This window comes from Brachycentrus maculatus, unplaced genomic scaffold (genome assembly GCF_059751285.1).
Source record: "Brachycentrus maculatus isolate JH-2025_06_01 unplaced genomic scaffold, ASM5975128v1 h1tg000277l, whole genome shotgun sequence".
Taxonomy (NCBI): Eukaryota; Metazoa; Arthropoda; class Insecta; order Trichoptera; family Brachycentridae; genus Brachycentrus; species Brachycentrus maculatus.
The window spans coordinates 20,739-44,632 of NW_028281028.1; the positions used below are offsets into that span (position 1 = coordinate 20,739).

At 29.9% G+C, this 23,894-nt stretch overlaps 1 protein-coding gene across 1 annotated transcript in view; it reads left to right on the forward strand.

The window, feature by feature from the left end:
* The first annotated feature begins 4,042 nt into the window (after nt 1–4,042).
* The window catches only part of LOC148305204 (BCL11 transcription factor A-like), a 96,938-nt gene continuing 77,086 nt past the window's right edge, over nt 4,043–23,894 (forward strand). Inside the window, exon 1 of the mRNA XM_088267071.1 lies at nt 4,043–4,899. Within this exon, the coding sequence (XP_088123197.1) occupies nt 4,863–4,899 (37 nt within the window). The 5' untranslated portion in view covers nt 4,043–4,862. The remainder of the gene's footprint in view (nt 4,900–23,894) is intronic.

The following is a 23,894-nucleotide window of genomic DNA, read 5'->3' on the forward strand; positions in this document are numbered from 1 at the left end:
GTCTACCGAGATATAAAATGTAAGTTCTAACCTAAAAATGAACTCACCATTCATTCGCGAAATTCTTAACTCACTGTGAGTAATTTAAATTTTGTCGCCAATCCCTCTACGTTTATTCCCTCCCTTAAACTCTCGGTTCTGTCGACACTTTTAATTTAACACTAAGTGTCGGAGACGGTAATAGAATTACGTACTACACGATCATAAATTTGGTTACTAGCACCTGCTTTTGGTTGTGGGATATTACTTATTTAACCAGCGCACAGAGCACTGTGCAATTTTCACAATAAAATTCAACGTAAAGGGGAAATTTTCGAGAACATATTTTATGAAATTCTTGTTTGCCTGTTGTATCACCCATTACTATTAGTCGATACTTTTGTTTATTAGGTCATTAAAAAAACAGATATACGAGTATGTTTCCATAATTAAAAGACATGACAGTAATAGTTAATACAATATTATATACAATAACTTAAAATTCTCTTTTTTTGACATTTTCAAATATATACAAATACATAGATTGTTTCACGATACAATCAATGTGTTCGAGTAAAAGTGAAAGTGATCATTTGGATTTAATCTGTTTACTATCAATAAGATACCTGGAAAAGATATACGGTGGATAGCGTTCTGCATAGTCAGAATTCTTTTTTTCAGAACTCTTGATGCCCATCTGTTAATTCCCTGCCTAGCAAAATAACCATTGCCATTTCAGACTGCCAATGCAATCTATGACATCGACAACCTTTGCCGGCATCCGATTTCTTAATTTTTAGGCAAAAATCTTTTTCCTTGCTCCATACTAACTTGTCGTCTTTATAGACTGTTAAGGTCAGCTCTCCTCGTCCTCGGGTTATATGTCTTTCTATCATATACTCGTACAACGTCACCTAGGTCCTAGGTCATACCTTCGAATCATATTATGTTTCTGTAGTAGTATGTTCATTTGTGAATTTTTTGGTCTTCCTCTAGATGTCTTTCGAGGAAAATCTTGATTTTTATAATTTTTTTTAAACTCCTCACCCTTCAATAACTATTTTTTTTCAAACCCATATATTTATTTCAAACAAAAACTTATTTTTTCAATACAAAAACGGTGTTTTAAGAAAAACATCCAGTTTTGTCAAATGTTACCTCGGTCTAAAGAAAATTTAGTTGCGATTTATCATTAACCATTTAATATATTAATTCAGTTATTATAAGCTGAATGCACAAACGCATTCTCCGCTTGTCGCATAGTTTCACCAGCCTTTGTTTATACAGGGGTAAGTAGGTTCAGAGGCTTTGGTGCAACAGTGAAAATAAAACTGGAAACTTTTCCCAGTTGTAAAAGTTTTTATTTGTTCACGCCGGGACTACCCCTACCGCCTCCCCGGCGTTTCTTGAATGGGATCCGCCGTTCAAAGGCTTCTCCGTCATACTTTCGTTCTCGGCTACCCCCACCCCCTCCCCCGGCGGAAGAATAATTAATGTATAAAAACTTTCAGTTAATAAAGACGCCAAACATCTTTAGGCCGGATATTCTCTTTTCGCGCGCTTTTGACTATGATCTTTATATTTTCGCGGGATTAATTGCGCGCCCATTTGTTGAATGTTGCCTCTTCATTTTCCGGAAGAGATATTTTAGAATTTTCCTACAATGAGCGTTTTATACGCGCTTAATGTGATATTATTTTAACCGGTTAAAATCTTTATTTGTAACGAATTAGAAATCTTCACTTTTTAACATAAACAATATTTTTTAACATATTTTGTTGAACTCAACATTAATGAAGAAGTACCTATTTACATGGATTATAACCTGTCCTAGGCCATTGCAGTGATCGCTTCTAATATGTGCAACATTCACTATTTTGCCTATGATTGGCAACCATACTACTATATTTTTTGGAATTCTTAATAAATCATATCCAGATTTGAGAACAAGTATTTGGACACTCAAAATATTGTAAATATGGTTTTGTTTGTAGAGCAAATGAATCATTAAGCATGAAACGATTCAGGATTGATAAAAATGATTAATCAATTTGAAGCCGAGGAAGACCGAAGAAGATATGGTACAGTCGAATATACAAAATCCTTGTAATTATGCTGGTCAGAAGTTGGAATATTTGACGTACATATAAGACATCAGAAAGCGCATAAATGGAAAACAGAGTAGTTTGGCAATTTATCTTTTCTGCCTACCCTCATAGGAAAAAGCGCTATGGTCAGTTTTTTTAGAACGTTATAAAATGAATATTCTTATGGATAAAAAATTCTTGTTGGTGATTTTTCTGTAATTTCAGAAGGAAAAATTTATTTAGCTAGGTTTTATTTTTCTCGTAAATCCTCCATTGATTGACCAATAATAAGGTACCATATATATTTTATTTTTATTTTATTTATTCGGGAATTGTACAGTTTACATATAAAAAATGAAATAATAAATAATAGTTACATTAACAAAAATAGACATTACATTACATTAACAAAAAATAGTTACGTTTAAAAAAAAGCCAATTAAACAATTCCACATTTATGTTATAAAACTATTAAAAAACATTCAGAGATTAAAAAAAGGGTATTATATAAAATAATAGATTTAGCAGGAAGGAGAAGGAAAGGAGAGGAATTGATGAGGGTGGTTAAAGGATATATTAAATTGAAACGTTATACATTTTAAATGCATTCATGTATATACATACATGCATATGCATAAGTCAGGTTGTGGTCCCGTGGTTAGGGTTTAAATTTATGTGAAAAGTAATTAAATTAGTTTTGCATAATTTTATTTTATGGAGATTAAATTTTATAATTTTATATGATTTTTCTGTTTGTTTCCTCTTTTTTTAATATACAAAATAAAATAAAATGTTTTTTTACGGGGGTGATTACTTTTATTGACTTATTGACTAATGTATAAACAACTAAACTAAAAATATTTTTAATTTAGTATAATTTTTTACCGAAAAACATAACAACGAAATTTCTTAATGATTATTTTTGATAAGAAAAATTCTGTAACATCATTTATAAATAAACCAACAATATTTTTCTCATTTCTTTCAATGTTTCTTTTGCATTTTTTTCTGGTTTTCACTCGATAATGAAAAAGTTGACGGTTATGCACACCTAGATATCTACATTATGAAATATTTACGAAATAAATGGTCGAAGAGGAAGTAATGTATGCTACTGAAAATTATGAGTTGTGGGCAACAAAATTGTGAAAAATATTCTTATTTAAAAAATACGGTTTTATCAATGTTTTATCATTAAATTTGTCTGTATTTTAATATTAAGAGGACGTCCTTTTTAAATTTATCCTATTTGGATACATCGCGGTAAATTTATAATAAAAAGTTGGTTCTTTAAGTTTAATGCTCTCTATAAGTTTAATGCTCTTTGAGTTATATTTGATTTTTTTAATATTATAATTTTTTGTTTGTTTATGACCAATTAATGTAATATGGTCCTAATTTACTAGTTATTCTTTCGGTAAACGATATTTGAAATCAACCATAGGTAACTACTTTAGTACTTCAGATGAGCCACCCCCGAAGCCCACATGTTCTCCTAATAGAAAGAGACAACACACGCGAGGGAGTGTGGGTGCGTGTTCTTACGGACACCGTCTCAAGAGGAAAATGTTCTCTACCCGTCTCCCTCCTTCCCTTTGTCGACCATTCTGCTAGAGAGAAACATCCGATCTCATCCCCGGTCATACGTGATACACACATTCATACTCGGGAAATCTACAGATGAGCGTGCGAACCGGCGCTTAGGCCTTTCTTCACGCGAGGCGATTGTTCTCGCGCTCTTTCCACTTGGCGGATCGCATATGGCCGTCTCGCTCGCGCGGGGAAATCGCCGGTAGGTCGGCTAACCTTTGGCCATCTTCGGACGTCGCGGAGCCGCGGCGCCGACCGACGGCGGAAGCTGCCGAGCGGCGTGCGAGCGAGACGGCCGGCGGCGACTGCGCACAACCGCGAGGGGGGCGACAAGGACGGGGATAGAGCGATACTAGGCACGATGGACAGACAGTGGCCCGCGGACAGACCGCGCGGTACAGCGGCCGCGTGTGGACGGACTCCGCCGAACTTTGCCGGACCGAGCCGACGATTGCCGGACTTTGCCGAACGCAAGAAAAGCGCTCTCGGAAAACACCCGCTACCCCGAGTGACCAACGTGGACAAGACTACCCGTCTACAAAACATGCCAATAATTTCCGTTCATCAAAATATTATTTTACTAAAACACAATTTTTTTTTAAAGTGATTTTATTTTTTTCTGACTGTCAACAAAAGCTCGTGTGCATCAACAATATTTTTAAAGTGAAGTGTGACTTTTAAGTTTTTAAGTGACGTTCGTGAATAATGGTTATAACACGATATAGAAATGTCAATAACAATGTTTATCAGATACGGTACTTGTGAATGATAAGATAGTTTATCACTAATCTGTATCCCTTTGGCAATATTGGCCGCAAATATTAATTGACGTTTATAAACGGACATTTATAACGGTCAAAATATTTAATTATAAATAGTTTTATATTTAAATGAAAAATATATAAACTTATCAAAATGAAGAATTTCGCAAAACGTCGGAAAAGATAAACTTTAAAAAAGTTGACAAAACAAAACCGTTGAAATAATGACGATTGTGCGGTTTATATAAAATACCTTTATGTAGAGACATTTTCAGAATGACATGTAAACAAAAGTTGAACTTTTCAGTGGTGAAGTGGATGGCGAACTAATAGATTACTCATTTCAGTAGACTTTGGGACTTTTTAGTGGCCTGAAACTGAAAGGGTTTGTGAATTTAACATTCCTGAAAATTAACCGCGAGTGTTTGGAACCAATCCATCCAAGATGCGAATCAAAATGCCAGCTGTCAGAATTGCGCAAGGTTTGTGAATATTTTTTTAACATTAAAAAAACAAACTACCCTAGATTGAAAATTTACCTTTCAATTGTTTTATCATTGTTTATTTTTGTAATTAAGTAAATTTTCATTAAAAGAGAGAATTCATCATAAAAAATAAGTATTTGAATACAAACCGGTCTTGTTACACTAATTTTTTTTAAAAAATCAGATTTTTTCTTAAGAAAAAAATCATTGTAAAAGTAAATAAACTGTAACAGTGTGTTAGAGGCATGATTTTAAAAATATTTATGGAATGAAAATACCACTGAATATCATTAATTTGTTTTGCAAAAACATATGCAAGAAATTGTTCTAAGTAGGTATTTAAAAATTCGGCAACCCATTTTTCGTTTAGAGTTTGTGTTTATTTTTAAATGAAATAAAAATAGCAATAAAATTAGGAATATAAAGCTTTTTCTATTTTTATCCAGAGATGATTATTTACCAATAAAAAAGTATTTTAAAAATCGGTAATCTGAGGAAAAACAATACATTAAATAGTAAGAAGATAACTTAAAAAATGAATAAAATCAAAGTTTAAAATTTTTGATGAAATATGTATTCTTTCCGTGTTTAATTTTACCACCCCGTAATATTAAGCTTAATTTCGGCGATTTATGAATTGAATTCAGTTAAAATTCTTTGATGTTTATCATTATTAATTTATATCGCTGAGTTTTTATTAAGTTCTCAAAAATTCATTTAAAAATAACACCAAAATACGATACCAAAATTGTTATTGACTTTATTTTTATTTGAAAATTTTCAACATTTTGAGTGTGTCCAAATACTTGTTCACAAAATCTGGATTATCTCCAATTACAGGAGTTATTTCCATATTCTTCTTCATCTTTGATGAGATGTCAAAAAATAATATGAAAATTTTCATATTTAAAGTTAATTGTTGCTTCTGTTATGTATTTAAATCACGAATAATTTGAATGTTATTAATATATGAATACTTGTTTAAGTAGTCATTTAAACACTTTAACCAAAAAAATCGTTTAAAGAACTGTAACATCACAAAAGTGTAAATTTTTTAATATACCACTAGGTATCTAGTATCAAATACGCAAAATATGTTGTTAACGTTTTCTAGAATATCGACAAAACAATTTAACTGTAGAAAAAACGATCAAGCTAATTTTCCTGGAATACCTAACTACTAGTTACAAAGTTTTATGAACACATTTATTACCAACTAACTTTTTATGCAGATACCTACATGTATTTATTTTTAATGGTAATTTAATGGTTATTTTAATGTCAATAAAACGAAACTTTTTGACGCGAATGAAAGACATTGATTTAAAAGTAAAATTCAACAAAAATTCATGTATATGTTGTTTAATTTAAATACCGATTGTAAATATTGTACTAAGTGGAACTACAGTTTTTGAATATTTTTTACAGTTGACACAAAAAAACTGTGTCAAATTAATCATATTTTTATACCTACTCGCATCTACTTCTACATCTAGTCCCATTATTATATCGAAATAAGAAAGTTAGGTATCAAAGAGAATATTACAATATTTTAAATTTATTTTCCTATAAAAACGTCGATTATTTTATTGAAATGAAAATGTTTTTTTCACCTAATGTGTTACCAATCATTTTTCGATGAATTTATTGGTCGATAATGTAGTGGAGAATATTATGTAAAGAAACGTCGGCGATTTTATCTTAATGGCAATATGCCGTTATTCTATATTGAATAATATAAAAACATATTCAAATTTATTATAATGTGCGTGCTGTATATGTCCAAGTCTGTATTATACCTGTAAATTAGCAGTAAGTATGTTTATCTAACGTGAAAACAGTCCTGGGTTCGATTCCCGATTAAAACAACAAATAGTTCTATTTAAAAAAATCTATGATGACGTTGTTTGAAAATAATACGGGAGGCATCGAAACACGAGTTACATTGGATTTACTAAGTAAAATTTAAATTAAAAAGGGTTATACGAGTAAATTAATGTGTACAAAGTGACTGGTGAATCAATGAATGAAGAACTAATGATGTTACCTTAAAGGTGTCTCAACTTATTATGAAACATGTATCGTTCTACCCTTTTTTTAAGAAAGAAGATGAAAATTTGAGCATTTTAGGGCTTGCGATCTGGCATTTGAACCATTGTGTCACCTTTGAATTGACATCTCATCCACAGGGTGATTATTCCAGTGTCCGATATAATAAATGATACTAATATCCATAATATATTCCCATGTACCGTCATTTGAAATATACAAATGTGTTTCATCAATAATAAAATACTTAGAGTAATGCTGGGAACAGAGTGAATGGTGCACTAAAATCAGTTTTAGCAAATAAAAATCTATCAGCGGAAGCTAAACTGGCAGTACACAATGGAGTTCTGGTTCCAACCCTTATGTATGGAAGCGAAGCATGGAGTTGGCAAAAGAAGGATGAAAGCAGACTGAATGCATTCGAAATGCGATCCCTCAGACGAATGTGTGGCAAAACGATGTTTGATAGATGTTCGAATGATGAAATAAGGAAAGAATGTAAGGCTGAGATAAGCATTATCGATAAAATTAAGAAAGGTGTGTTGAGATGGTTTGGACATGTGGAGCGTATGAGTGAAGAAAGAACGGTTAAACAAATTTATGGGGCGAATGTAGTTGGAAAAAGAAGCAGAGGACGACCGAGGAAAACTTGGCACAATCAGGTATGTCAAATACTTGAAAGCGGCCGGGTCAGGAGTCGTAATAATCGTCGGGTATGTATGAGGAGATGCATGAATGTAGAAGAGGCAAAGAATGTTTGCAAAGACAGAGTGGTGTGGCGTTCGATTATCTCTGCCTACCCCTGCTGGGAAGCGGCGTGATGGTTAGTTAGTTAGTTAGTTAGAGTAATGCAATTTTATTGCTAATTTTCATCAATATGTGTAGAAAGAAAAAAAAACATAATATTTCTGTAAATAATAAATTTTATCTTAAGTTTTTCTCTAAAAAGTAGGATTGTCGGTTAGTTTCATTATAACCAAGACTATCCTCAAACTGACAATTTAATGTCCACTATCGGTCGTAAATTATGTCCGTTAAAGGCCACACTCGAATATTAATAGAGATATTCATCATTATAATAAGACAAGTTGTATGGATTTAATATTTCTAGATTCCTAGAAGCTTTCATATTTTTATCTGCAGAATATCGGTCAAGCAAACACGTTTTAACACATATGCATGCATTAATATTCGCAGATACGTTCGCGTCCAGAGGAAATGTTATATTGAATCAATAAAAACTTACATAAAAAAATAGTATGGACAAGAGTATTTTTTTGCCTTCATTTTACGCATAATTTTATTTATACTGTAAATTAATGCACAATTTATAATTCCACTGATTTTTCAAGATGAAACAGCTATCCCAAAAGTAAATGAATTCTGTGAAATGTTTATATGAATAAAAATGATAACTGCATTTTGAAAGTAAAAGCCAAATCAAAGAATTATGTAAACATATATTTTATCTTATTTTTTGACATCTCATCAAAGATGAAGAAGAATATGGAAGTCTGGGCATTTACGGGGCTGACGACCGTCATCGGCTGGTTTAAGTGGCCACTTTACACACGTGTAACATTCACCAATTCTACCCATTATTGACAACCACACTACTCAAATTCTTGGAAGTTCTATATATATGAACCAATTTAGAAACCTTGTTCTTGAATCACTAGAACTTCACTATGACGATGACGATGACGGTCGTCAGCCCCGTAAATGCCCAGACTTCCATATTCTTCTTCATCTTTGATGAGATGTCAAAAAATAATATGAAAATAACTCCTGTAATTGGAGATAATCCAGATTTTGTGAACAAGTATTTGGACACACTCAAAATGTTGTATATATTTTATCGTCTTTTTTTGACTTGTATCCAATCCAGAAACAGTTTTTGCCGCTTTAATGGCAATTATCACAGTGCCCTGTGCACCATTATATGTAGTCGATACGTGAAATTGAAATATGTACTTATAATACAATGCCATAAGTACTTAATTTTGCGACAGACGCAGAGATCTAGCTTATTAAGAACATTATACAACAAATATTTTCGTATGTTATCCCGAGATTTCTAACCATTACTCCTCCATTTCCTTACTCACATAGCAGTAAACTCTTCAATCTGATCTTACGCTATGTTATAACATAACTAACGCATCGTTGTGATGACGGCCAAATAATTCTGTAAAAACCTGAAACGTCAGCTAAAGGTATTATAGACACAGAATGGCATAATTTCCTTAAAAATAATAATTATCAAATTCTTTCAACCCTTATCCATACCAAATAGTGTATAGAGCACTGTATCGTAAAGAAACAGTGTTATCTTAATCGTTAAATACATGAAAGAAGGGTCACTAGCCCTCGCTTAATAGTAAGATTATGTAAATATTATACCAGTCTGATGATGTCGGTAACGACGAAACCCGGTCGCTGGTCATATAAAAATAAAGTAGAAAAGCTAAAAATATTGGTTTTAATCTAATAATATATTAAATATTATAGTATAGATATCACTAATGTTTATTTCAACCCTCCTGAGAATCGAACCTGAGACTTTACACGCAGTAGCCAAACGTGCTGATTACTATACTACGACGAATAAACAATAAAACAACCGTGAATAGAAGAAGACCGAAGAAAACTTGGGAAGATCAAATATTTCAAATACATTATGCTTCGGGTCATGGTTCAGAATAATCGGCGGGTATGTATGAGGAGATGCATGAATATAGAAGAGGCGAAGATTGTTTGGAACGACAAATTGGTGTGGCGTTCTATTCTCTGTTAGCAAGTTAGTTAAATATTATCATATTTTTAAGGCGGTATATAGGTCGTTCAATTGTAATTCTTAGTATATACATACACATATATTTTCCTTTCTTTGGTATTAGAGAAAAGAAATAATGTTTTTTTTTGTTATTTTTTTATTTCAATTTCTCTTGTTAACTTTCTACCATTTAAAACAAGAGGCTCTTTTATCAAAAGTGTAATTTAATTTCATCCGTAATGTAGGTGGACCAAACAAATCTCTTTTGATTCTGTTCGTCACCACATTCTCACGATATTCTAAGGTCCAAAATCTCTAAAACACTGTCACAAAACGAATAATTAATGAGGCTTCTACGGCGTATAAAAAAGCTTTCAGTGATTGTTTGTTACTCCGTTTGCTTTGGACACATCTCCTCGCAGACAATGGAAATGATTTGCAGCTTATATACGTCAACGTTTATTTTGGACGTTCAACTTGACTCTTGGACTATCTTGCGGCTAATTCACGGCCATGTTACCATATTTTCAACAAAAAGTACAGAATAAAAATTCCGTTTTATCGTATAATATTATATATGTATGAGTTTAAATCAAAGAAAAAACTAGATAAAACGTAAAGTTTTTAGTGAAGGTAGGTATACTTGCGTAAGAAGAACAATGTTGGGAATTATAATTATTTGAAATAAAAAGAAAAATGTATTTAAAGTTTATCAAAGTACTTCATCATCTACGTCAGAATACGATAATGGAAGATTTGAATATCAAAAAAAGCAAGGTAATAAAAATAAAATAAAAACACTTAAACATTCAACACTGAAACTGTTTTATTTTTCCATAAATTTATTCCGCAGTCATTTTTATTTTATTTTTCCATTAATTGATTCTAGAGTCACTTTGCGGTAATAACTGCATATTTTTAATTTAAGTTTTACTTGGTGAAAACTACTATATCTTAAAATTTATTATTACTAGTGTTACTAGGGTCTTAGATTCGATTCAGGGGGACAAAGGGTGTTTTTTCCCAGTTTTATTTATTTTATATCACTACATAACTTTAACGCAGGACAGATTACCGTAATTTCATGTAATTAACGAAATACTTTATTAAACAAAATAACATTCCGTCAATCTCCTGGTATGGATGAGGATAAAAAATGTCTACAAAATAAATGCTCGTTAAAACATCTTCTTTTTTTTGACATCTCAATAGATGAAGAAGAATGTGGAAGTCTGGGCATTTACGGGGCTTACGACCGTCATGGGCTGGTTAAAATGTTCGCTTTACACACGTGTAACATTCACCAATTCAACCCATGATTGACAAATATGGATGTCTGGACATATTAAATTAAATTAAATTAAATTTCTTCCTTCAATTATTTAAATCATTAAGTACCATCGTAAATAATGCAATGATGTTTGTAAGTATAAATTATGACTGTGCTAATGATAAAATGTAGAATAAATTTCTTCATTAAATAATTGCATTCAATGTAAAAAGATAACTTTGTCGCTATCAGTTGTAAAATGAAACCTATATTCTTATCAATCTTTGGTGGAAATAAGGTTTTTGTTCATAGTTATTTAGTATAAAAATATTACTAATCCACTTCCTTGACAAGAGATATATTAATAGTGATAATATCAGTGATTTTAACAAGTATCTTGATTGAGCACACGTAAAACCTATATTTTTCATCATAATGATGTATTAAAAATACAATTGAAAAAAAACAGTATTTTCATCATTTATCCACTTCCTTGATATATATTATTTGAATAGTGATAAAATCAGTAGGTTTGTACGTATATCGATAAAGCACATGTGCTAAAATTTATTTGATTTCTTCAATACATTTGGATGTACGCAAATTCCACACCTCAAAAAAAAAAGTTTAGTTGTCAATCATGGGTAGAATGGTGAATGTTACATCAATGTAAAGTGATCATTTAACCAGCCTATGATAAGTAGTAAGCTATTTTAATACCCAGACTTTCATATTCCTCTTCATCTTCATATATTGAGAAGTCAAAAAAGTAATATTAAACTATTGAAATTCATTTTTTTGCATTTTTGAGAAAATATTTTTTTAGCAGTGTATCCGTCGGATAAAGTGAAAAAAGAACTGGGTTCAGCTAAGCATGCCAAACAACCTTTCCAAATAGTTGTTTGGACAAGGGCGTCGGGGGGTGAAATGGTCAGTGGCCGAGAACGCTTATGCAAGTCCGAAATCATTAACAACCCTTCTTTAGGGCGGCTGGCCTATTCAATTCATTGCAGTGGCGGCTCAAAACGCAAACATAAAAAAGTGTCAAGTAATCATACCATCTCCATAATATAATTTCCTTTTCCATATCAGACAAATCGTTAACGTTTTTATCAATTTTGTCATAAACCTCGTCCATAGTAATACAGTAGACATTTCTAAAATAAATATTGATAAAAAACTTTACAAATCGTAGCCAGTTGAATGACATCATTTAACTGATTTTAAACCTAACTAAATAAATGTGTCAAAATAAAGAAAAAAGTTATATGCAGTATGTATTAAATTATTTAATGTAATATGTACGGACATTAGCTGGAAATTTATTCTGCAGTCACTTTGTGTTGCAGAACGGTGTTTGAAAATGAAGTGGAATGCATCACAACACGTGTTACAATTGATTTTAAGAATAAACTGAAAACAAAATAAAAGTGATTTCTTCTCTGATTTCACGAGCTCTAATCCTTATTAAATTTATAAATCTTTAAAGAGTGATATGGGAACGTATTCAAAGAGATATATTTTTTTTAATATTCCATGTTACATAAACAATTATATTTATATTTGTTTCTAAATAATAAGAGGCTTGCACGAGCCTTGCAAGCTCTCAGCAGCCTATCCCTGCCTATATAAACGATTATAAAACCTCTTTCGATATATTTTCATTTTATACACCTTCTAAATATCGCCCACAATTCCCCACTTAAATAAAATAATAGCCAAGAAAGAAGTATTATATTTCTCTAGAATTTTTCCGTACTTATTTTTTTTTCCATAAAACGTGTGTTTGCTTCGACTACACCACTGTTGGCTCTACAAAGGGCTTATTCACAAATCCACCCACCGTTTGAATAGTTTGCTTGGTCAATATTATCTACCCCGTCCCATTTGAGTGGCTCATTCAGTCCAGGGCTGTATGGGTAGCGGGTAGTTCGTTGTCGGCCTCGCGTGCACCGCAGATGGGGAAAAATTGGCTACGCTTTGGCATTTTTTAATCGTAGGTACTTGCGTAAAGTGTTGGAGTCGAGATTTCGATTTTAACTAGAAAAAAATTAAAAATCATTTAAAATATTTTGATTATTTAAAAAAATATTAAACACTTGTAATAAACCACTCAAGGAGTTTTATTTTATTATACACGACTAATTTCGAAAACTAACAGATGGTTTTATCTACAGGTGAAAACTAAAACATAAGTTTTAATTTTCACATCTTATTTCTTCATTTTAAAATCCACAGGTGAAAATTAAAACATTAGTTTTAATTTTCATCCCTAGATGAAAACATCTGTTAGTTTTCGAAACTAGTCGTGTAAAATAAAATAACACTCATTAAGTAGTTTATTACAAGTGTGTATTTAAAAAAAAATGTAATTCTACAATGTTAATGCCGAATCAATAAATAATATAAAAATATGTCGGGCTGTGGTCCCGTGGTTAGTGTCACGGACTCTTAAGTCAGTTTCTCGGTTTGAACTCACTCTACCACCATTTGATACCTATTTCTAATAATGAGACGCTTAGGCTCACAAAAATAGTATGAAATTGAAGAATTATTATTAATAGTAAGAATACAAATATTTATCTTTTTTTTTATAATATAATAAAAAAAAATCCACATCACACTTTATTTATTATAAAGACCTCACATACAAATTAAAGATTTTCTGCTCAATAAAAAAAAAAATTATTTCATCTCACCATAGATGTCTGTAGTGAATTCAAGCACTTTGTATCGAATTTAAAGAAGTTCCAAGAATTTGAGTAGTGTGGTTCTCAATCACGGGTAGAATTGGCGAATGTTACACGTGTGCAAATTGATCACTTACACCAGCCTATTACGGTCGTCAGCCCCATAAATGCCCAGACTTCCATATTCTTCTTTATCTTTGATGATATGTCGAAAAATAATATTAATTTATTGTCACTTCTTCTGTTTATAAAACAGGTTTTTATTTTCTTATATCCAAATGTAATATTTTTATCAATTCAAAATTAAAATTCACCCTTCATTTGTGAAAGAAGACCAATTTTAATTTTTTGTACAATTTTTTCATCACTTAAATCTGTAAACCATTCACATGAAATCGAATAAAATAAACTCTTTGTAATTTAGAGTAATTGCTTTTTTTTTGTGAATTAGGAAACCTGTTCTTAATTAATAAAAGAAAAAGACTCTGTTTAAAAAAACAGCATTTAAAATTATCTCAATTATAGACAGAAGGTAGAATTTTAATGATGAAAAGTTATTAAATGAAAACTATTCTAAATTGATACATTTTTATTTGAAATAATTTGGAAGATAGATTAAAAGCAGAAAATATTTCATATCTATAAACATATTTTTCACTCTAATATTTATTCAATATAACACTGGACTGGTACCTGAAGCGGAGGGCTGATCACCTTTCCTTCACGTGTTGAGGATCAAGATAATACTGTTTATATTATGTCGTGCCCTATGCACCAATAGGGTGCGGATAAGGGTTTGTGAAAGAAGAGGAAGATTAAAACATAAAATATTTATGTATAATAATAAAACAACCGTATAGTTTTTTTTTCAAATATATTTTATTTGAATTGTAACCGGGTTTCGTCGATAACGACAGCATCAGACTGGTAGGTGACTTGACAAAAATGTTGTAAACAAAACAAGATAGGGGATAAAATACTATGATTTAATGTAAATATTTCTGGCAAAATTAATTTAAATCGGTGTATTACAATATAATAATAACATGTATTGAAAGGGTTTTATGTATGATTTTATATATTTTTACTATGATAATGGATTTTTGTATGTAAACTTTAATAAAATAAGGGTGAATCTGGAATCATTGGTTGACTACTCCCTATACTATACATTTGTATGTGAAAGTCTTGTGTTCTTTGAAATATATTTTTTTCTGGCGGTTAGTTCTTATCGACATAACATTTAAGAAACAATAAAAAAGTATAAAAGTTTAAAAAAATAAAAACTTTAGGTAATCTAGAAAAATTAGAAACATGTAAAGCAATCAATAAAGACTTACCCATAATAAATAACCAACTAAATTTAACCTCGAGTCCACTTTTGAAAATATTCCTACTGTGATTCATTTGTCTTCTTCTCTCTTTCAAAATTTTTTTTGTACAAATGCAAATCGTAATAATTTTATTTTAATGACCTAACGATGGAATGATTTTCCGAAACCGGTAGTCACGAATAAGTGTTTATAAAAGTAGTTCACACAAAGTAAACAATCGATGATAAAGAGAGTGTTTTATTACCTTACCACAAAGTTATCAATGCTTTTAATATACAAAATATATATGTATGTATTTTATAATGATCAAGTAATCATAGTTAATAAAGATTTGTATTTACAATAAAACGCTTATTGAATTGTCTATGCCTGTATAAAGTATATTACATGGGGATAGACAATGACGCACCTTCGGTGTAAAGTTAATTTGATTATCCTCTTGTTTGTATATCTTTCAACACATCCTTTGTCGGCATTTTCTTTAGCTGTGCCATAAAATTCATATGCACTCTCTTATTGACAGAAGTAATCACATATATTTCGCAACACGCCATTCGAACACCATGAAATTGTAACAGAATAACGTATAAATTCTCTACTCTCAATTCTTAGATCTTATGGTTTGAGGTAAAGGTTTATACATATACAAATAAAAATAGTACATTATTTTTAATTTTTGACATCTCAATATAGATGAAGAGGCATATGGAAGTCTGGGTTATTACAGGGCTCACGACTTGTAATAGGCTGTTTAAGTGATCACTTTACACTCTTGCAAAATTCACAATTCTACCCATGATAGACAAATAGTAGTTTTACTAATCAAAGTATTATTGAAAATAAAAATATATTCTTTTTAAAATATATTCCAACATGTGCTTTTAATTATTCAAATAAAATAAACCAATTTCTCTTTTTTGTTATCTTTATTAAAAAAATACAAAATAATATTAATTAATAAAAAATCAATAAGTATGCTAAAAATATGTAGGTATACGCACAAAACATATAAATTTTATCATATTCAATTTATGGATTTAATTTCTTCGTTGGTTTTTTTTATCTGGTACTTAAATCGCAAAGAACCCGAGGAACATATTTTTTATATAATAATTCTGATAATTTTATAATCTCCTTATCAGGGTTTTTTGTAATGGTCACTACTGATAAACAATCGCAGATCGAATTTCATTTAAAACAAAATTATTTTACACCTCATTTTGATACTAAGGTACTGTTTGTTATCTGGAATCGTCAAAGATATATATAATTAGAGCTATTGTGTAAGAAACGAATAAATACATAGTAATAAATGTAAAAAATTACTTAATAATAATTAATTATACACAAAAATCAAATGGAAGAAGTAAAATAAATAAAGAGTTTTAGAATTTCGAATAAAATTCGAATTTAGAATAAAAAATAAATTTCTTATAAAATTACTATAAACTAAATTATAACTTAAATATATTGTCGACCGTTTTCGACGCAAAAAACTCAAGCATTTTTGTCCTTAAGTATTTAACGTTTCAAATATTTGGACATATATAAAATGTTATTTGAAAAACAGATTTACTATTTGAATATACAAAGACTTTAAATTAGGATGGAGCTAGGAAGAAAGAGAAGATATCGCTCACTCCTTTCAAGAACGTCATAAATCAAAAAACGTCAATTTTCATATTTCGTCGTCAAACGTCAATTGCATATTTTCGGAATGCTCAGAAAATGTACTATATCCCAGAAAAAGAGGCATATTTTTAACTTAATATTTACCCGCTACAGGGCAGAAAGTGTTGTTTTTGCATTTTGAAGAAAAGGTATTATTTAATTATTTTTTTTAAAAAAACTAAATATTTTTCAAATGGAGAAAAAACCTTCAGGTTTTACCTAAAAAGATATGTTGCACAGTAAAAATTTCAGTAAGTGGCTTGATATTTATTTTTAATACATTGTATTATATTTTCAAACTTTAAAAACGTTCTCCTGAAAAATCAAGTATTTTGATTTATGACGTTCTTGAAAGGAGTGAGCGATATGTGTCGCCTACTTTCAAAATCCGCCTGATCCATGTAAGTCGATTTTACAAAAAAATGCAAAATTCTCCGGGTAGCATTTATGTTTCAAAGATTTGTCTTATTTTCATTTTCAGTATTTAAAAACACGAGACACAAACCGATAATGAATTATGATAGGATGACCGGTTTACATTTTTATAGTCCTGAATGTATTATAATATTTGTAATATTGCATTGTGAATGCACTCTTACTATTATATCGTTGTAAATCGTACTCTCCTTTTTCGATCACAAACTAGAATGTTTATCATGACGATATACTAGTAGTTTTATTATGACGTCACTGTAGCATTAGGTGACCACTTGACGCCCAAGGTGAAGGGTCAATAGCAAATCCTGTATATCCAGTTTATATTTAAAGTTTATTTGAATCTAAAATCGTTGACCCAGTTTGCAATCAAGCTAATTGTGTTACAACTCTATTTTAAATTAGATTTTATGATTTTACAATGCACGTATAGATGTTTTTTCATTAAATTTCATTCATTGATTCAGCAGTCACTTTGCGGTAATTTCTGACTATTTATAATTTAAAATTTACTTGGTAAAGGTAACAATTTCTTAAATTCTATTGAACATCAAATAAATATTTTATGTCTTGGTCTGATGACTTATGGACTAATTTGTAAGTACTTTTTATTTATAATGAAAGAGAAAATATTATTTTAATCGGATATATTACCAAATTCATTTAATCGTGAATAAAAAAAAGAAAATAAAAATTCTATGTACTTATATTTGAAGCAATAATTTTTTGATTTTCCATTTTATAATTAAAATAAAACTTTGTGTTAAAATCACTTAAGTAATAATTTATTTAAAAAAATAATAATAATAAAGAATAATTATATCGTGACATTCGGCCATCCATCCATGATTTCATGACATGTGCCCTCACCACGGACTACGTCAGTCACAATATCATACAATTTTAAATTGTAAATAAATTACTGAAATAAATAAATCGACTAGCTGTTTGAAAGGCAGATCCTGATTTTTCAAAAATCAAGATTAATGTCAAAATGCAAGTATATATATTTTTTTTACTTTAGCTTCATATACGCCTATTCTTTGAAAATAAAGGTTTAAGCAAGTACTCTGATATTAACCTTTTTTTAATTATTCACCTCTGGTCGTAACCCCTTAACCCCAAATAACAATAAAACAAGTTTTATAATAAAATATATTCACAAAGATAAGGGATGTTCTGACTTGAAGTGTCTTTAACCCGTGCCTTGGTATTCTATTTTGTTAATTCAACCCCATGTTTATTTTTTCTTTATTTCTCTAACGACTTTAAAACCGATCATTTTATTTACCTAGCACGTGCTATCAACCCTTTGGGTATCTTATAGCTGTTCTATTTAAAAATAGTATCCATAACCGAAAAATGTCAATGCTGAAATTGGAAATTGGAAATTGGTAGCACATATAATCTTGTAACATTCATAGCAGCGCTCAGTTCTACTTTTTTATATGTTGCATTTACGAATTTAATCATTAGAAAGATATAAATAATATACAAAAATGCAATAAATGAATTAAATATTTAAAATTTACCATATTCATTTGCTTTCAACCGTTTTTCTTTTAAATTTGTTTCAATATCTCAAAATATTTTCAAATACACTCAATAGTAATTAATATTTTTATTTTTTGTGATTAAAAGTTTGGTTTTTATTCCTGTTAGTGCTTACGTTGAAAAAGACATCTTTGCGATGTATTTTAGATCATGGATCTATTTTGGACCTTTATGAAATATTTATATGCATATCTTCGTTGAGATATCCATAAAAAATCTTGGTATAAATTATTCGCAAGCAAAGCAAATCCAGAATTTGTGAACATAGCGTAGAATATTAAAAAAAAATTATGTGAAATTAAAGATTATCTTATATATGTATATATATATAAATAAATAAACATATTTTTCATATATATATATATATATATATATATATATATATATATATATATATATATATATATATATATATATATATATATACATATATATATATATACATATATATATATATATATATATATATATATATATATATATATATATATATATATATATATATATATATATATATATATATATATTTATAAATATATAAATTTTATTTTATGAAAAAATATCTCATATTTGAAGAGGCTAAAAGAATCCAAACCTCGAATGTGATTATACTCGTACGTCTGGAACTAAATGTGTGGTATTTCCCTTAGCACTCATGTCCGTATCTTATCTTAAGTAAATATTTGTACTAAGGCTTTATCACATGAACTTACGTGGACACGGCTATGCCGATTTATGACAATAAGCACATTTATCTCGGGACAAGGCGTCACAAAACTAAAGCACATTCGAGATATCACATTTTTACCACATGGACAATTGAAAGTTGAAATATTAATACTTATTTACAGTGCCAGCTCTCTAATCCAAACTTAAAACGTGCAATGGCTGGTTTGGATTAGGGAAAGAAAAATTAGATACTTAAATCGAATTTCCGTTATGAAAATACTCTGTATTTAAAATTGTTATCAAGGTACTGAAAAAATAATATGAAAAATCAGCATTTTTTTTTACTTGAAAAAATTAGATATTTTCTTTAAAATCAGCTAAACTAACCGATATTTTAAGGCTTTATCACGCTTTCGTCTCAAAACCAACAATTATTCAGTGTTCTGGACGACTTCTTCATCCTAGTTGATGGCTATGTTGAATGTTTTCACGACTTCAGAAGGTGGAATTTTGAAACTGGCATCAGTTGCTCGTCGTCATTAGATATCCTCTCGATATTTTCATATGACAGCATGCGAAATATAATATTATAAAATTAAAAGTCGTATTAAAACTTTTTTTAAGGCCTTGACTAAGTAAAATGCTCAGGGTGAGTTCTAGTGAATTGTAATGTAACTTAAGATCAAGGTATTGCTGCTATATCCAATCCTTATATACTAGTAGATGTAGATTAAAAGAAAAAGATATTCTATTCAATAATACAAAATATATTAAATATACAATTTTTAATAATAAAAATATTATATTCTTAAATAAAATGTTTTTGCCACAATGCTACGCTTTTTTACCTCACCACGTACCGTATATATTCTTTTTTGTGTTTGTTCCGTACGACTTTCTAAGAAGTGTGAATTTCATCATGATAAGTTGCTGACCGAGTCATACGATATTTTTTTAATGCTATGACGAATACAATAATCAGATTAAGGTATTTATTCGCCATTTCTCAACGTCTTATGAAGAGATTATACAAATCATACATTTTTACATTCGGTGATCGAACGAACTTTGGAAAATATCAAAACTCCTTAAGAGCTTACCAGCACGAAGAGAAATGATTCGTTTCTGCTTTTAGAGTATTGCCAGCCATAAAGATGTAAGCCTCAAAAAACTAGAAAACAAGGATAGTTTAGGGATGGCGAACATAAAGACATTCTTCTACGGATCTTTTGCTTCAACCTCTTTTCACAATAAAAGCTAATTTTCTTCTTCCTGGCTCCATCTCAACTTATTATCTTTGTTAGGTTCATCTCTCCTCGTCTTCAGGTTGAATGTCCTTCTATCATAAAAAAACTTCAGCTAGGCCATGCCTTCAAATCATGTTATCATTATGTAGCATTCATGATTTTTTTTGGTCTTCCTCTAGATGTCTTTTGAGGAAGATCCATGGCGATCGTCCGGTTTACAATATGTTCAGGTTCTCTGTGTCTTTTGTGTCCATACTGTACCCAAAATGAAAGATAATCGTCTACATTAAAATTATTTATTTATTAACTTTAAAGTTGGGTACTTATGTTAATACATAAAATTAATGTCTGCTAACAAAAACGGAGTACAAAACATAATAAATGTTGTACAAAACCTAATAAAATGTATTACACATAAGATATTACATTTACATTAGCTAGACTTGTAATTCCTAATGTCACTTAAATGGTTTTTAACTGCTATTACACCTCTTGATCTTTATATTATGATATTTCTCGATTATAAATAATTATGTAGACTTAAGTTCAAACGTAGTGGACAAGGTTAACTTTTCATATCGTCACATTGAATGCATCAAAATACAATTTATGATCCTACTGATTTTTTATATTTTTGTAACAGCTGTTTCGCCTTGCAATGGCATCGTCAAACTGTGCCAAAAACGCAGCTAACATTCATGCATATCCTCATACATACCCGCCGATGATTTCGACTCCTGACCTGACCATTTTTCACACTTAATTTTATCTATAATACTTATCTTAGCCTTGCATTCTATCTTTTATCAGAATTCTAACATCTACTATACGTCGTTTTGTCACACATTCTTGTATATTTTATATCGTTTCCAGTCAACTAACTAATCATCACACTGCTAACTGTAAGGGTAGGGTATTTTTACATTTTATAATTTATGACATATGGTACTGAATCTTATTATATTTTTATATATGCCGCATTTCTCCTATGAAGACACAGGAAGTATTTAATATTAAAAAATATGTAAAAAAGTATATATATTCCTAGAAATTTATATTATTCATAATATTTTTTAAGGAATCGATAAGAATAGGCAGAGATTTAACGTCATCAATACTTTTTTCAATTGATTCAGTAGCAGCACTTTGTAGTAATACCCATTAATTTTTAATTTTAATTTAACTTGGTAAATACTACTTTTTCGTAAAATTTGTGATACGTGTTTTGATTCATTCCACATCATTTGGCGTTTAAAAATTATGCAGAATGCATCGAAATCGTGTCAAAAAAGATTTTCAAAAGTGGTGGTATTTACCGAATGGAATTGATTGAAAATGCTATTTTTATTATTTGATAAAGAAGCTCTCTGGCCTAGGTGATATTCTACAACATAATTTATTTTTATTTTTTTGCATTAAAAAAACTCTTAATTATCTGCACATTTTGTATATGTGAAAAAAAAAATATATTAAGCTTATATTACAACTAATATAAACTATTATTTACACTTAATTTGCATAATCTACATTTATATGTACATCTCTTTACAGTTAATAAAACATTTATTTTTATATTCTTTCAGACTCTTTTCATTCTTCATGCATTCAGGCATCTCATCATACATTTTCAAACCCTTATATATTAAACTATTTCGCGACTCGTTTTTTTTTTCAACAATGGCAGTCTTATTTTATCCTTATGTCTAGTAATATGTTCATGACAATTTTTGTTTAAAAATATATTTGTAATATAAACTACATATAAACTATTTAATATATAATATGTTTGTAAATAAATAATTTATATTCTTCTTTAAAAAAAATTTATATGTTATCGTTATTGCTATACCAGGAGAACAGCAAATTATGTTGGTTATTCGCCATTACCACCTCTCTATATTTTGTGCTAATCATTTTTTGCTAAGAGGTCGCATGTTCCTTGTATGATTTGCATAATAACTGGGTACTGAGTACTGACTTACCTTTAAACCTCGCATATGTATGTGTGCTAGGCGTTCGTGTACGTACAGCTCACCTCATTACATGTACATATTGCACAAACACATACACACATGCAGAGACTACTCACACGAGCGCACGATATTATCATAAAAGTAGACCCAATACGTGTTTGGAGTCCGTTCACTGGTGATGCATGAAATTAGACAGACGCGAAAAACTTCGGGACGCAAGCGGTAAAATCGTGCGGTCAATAAATTGCTAGTAAAAACTTTATGATTTTTTTTTTACACAAATTTGTACCGAAAGATAAAATAAGTTATATTTAAAAAAAATGCATTTTTTTTCATTGGAAATTTATTCTATCTTATTAAACATAGAATTATATAGCATAACTTTGTCCATAATTAGCTAAATGTTGCTATAAGTTAAATTAAATACACTCCTTTTTTTAACCTTTACTTGCACCAATGGTGTACAGGTCTTTTCTTTGTATGGAAATAGTGTTATATTAATTATTTAACAGTCCAGGTAATATTTATTAAGCGTTAGAGTGAAAAATCAAGCAAGGCAGCACAACATGCAAACCACTACAGTACGGAGGCGGACATTAATTCAATTTAAAATACACTTGCATATAGAATCAATATCACAATGATTACCAACGTGCATTAATATAAGTTAGATTCAACGAATCAGCAGGTTTTCAAATAGATGTTACAGTACACCGTACCCAGCGCTGGCAACTGAAGCATTGTATTGATTCGATTTACAATCAATAAACTCATCTAAAATACAACTCAATTTAGGGGAGAGAAGAATAATGCGAAAAATAAGAGAAACTAAGTATTAATTTCTGAAATTGTTTTTTTTTTAACTGGCAACAAAAATAATTGTAAAATCACTGATTTGTCTGTCCTGAACTTTGACGTACATATTTATGATTGTAAACCCCGCAAATATATTGTAGATATTATAACATGCATTTATCATTTAGTGTAAATAGAGGCATGATAAACGTTATAAAATTGTTGCGATACAATGAGCCGTATTATATAGACTCTTTATATAGTAAAAGAGAGAACGTAATCTCTCTGACGATAAATCATTTTCTGATTATTACTATGATTAAAAATTAAACATGATTCTAGTTTATTTTTAAAATATTTTAATTATCGTAATTGGTTATTTATCTTTGGAACCGTAAATGATTCATGTTGTCTAAACAGATTTGTGCTTACTTTTATAAACAAAGTAAAGATAAAAGTGGAGTGAATGCCATTGAAACACGTTCTCTCAAACAAATGAGTGGAAAAAACGTTGTATTACAGAACTCTC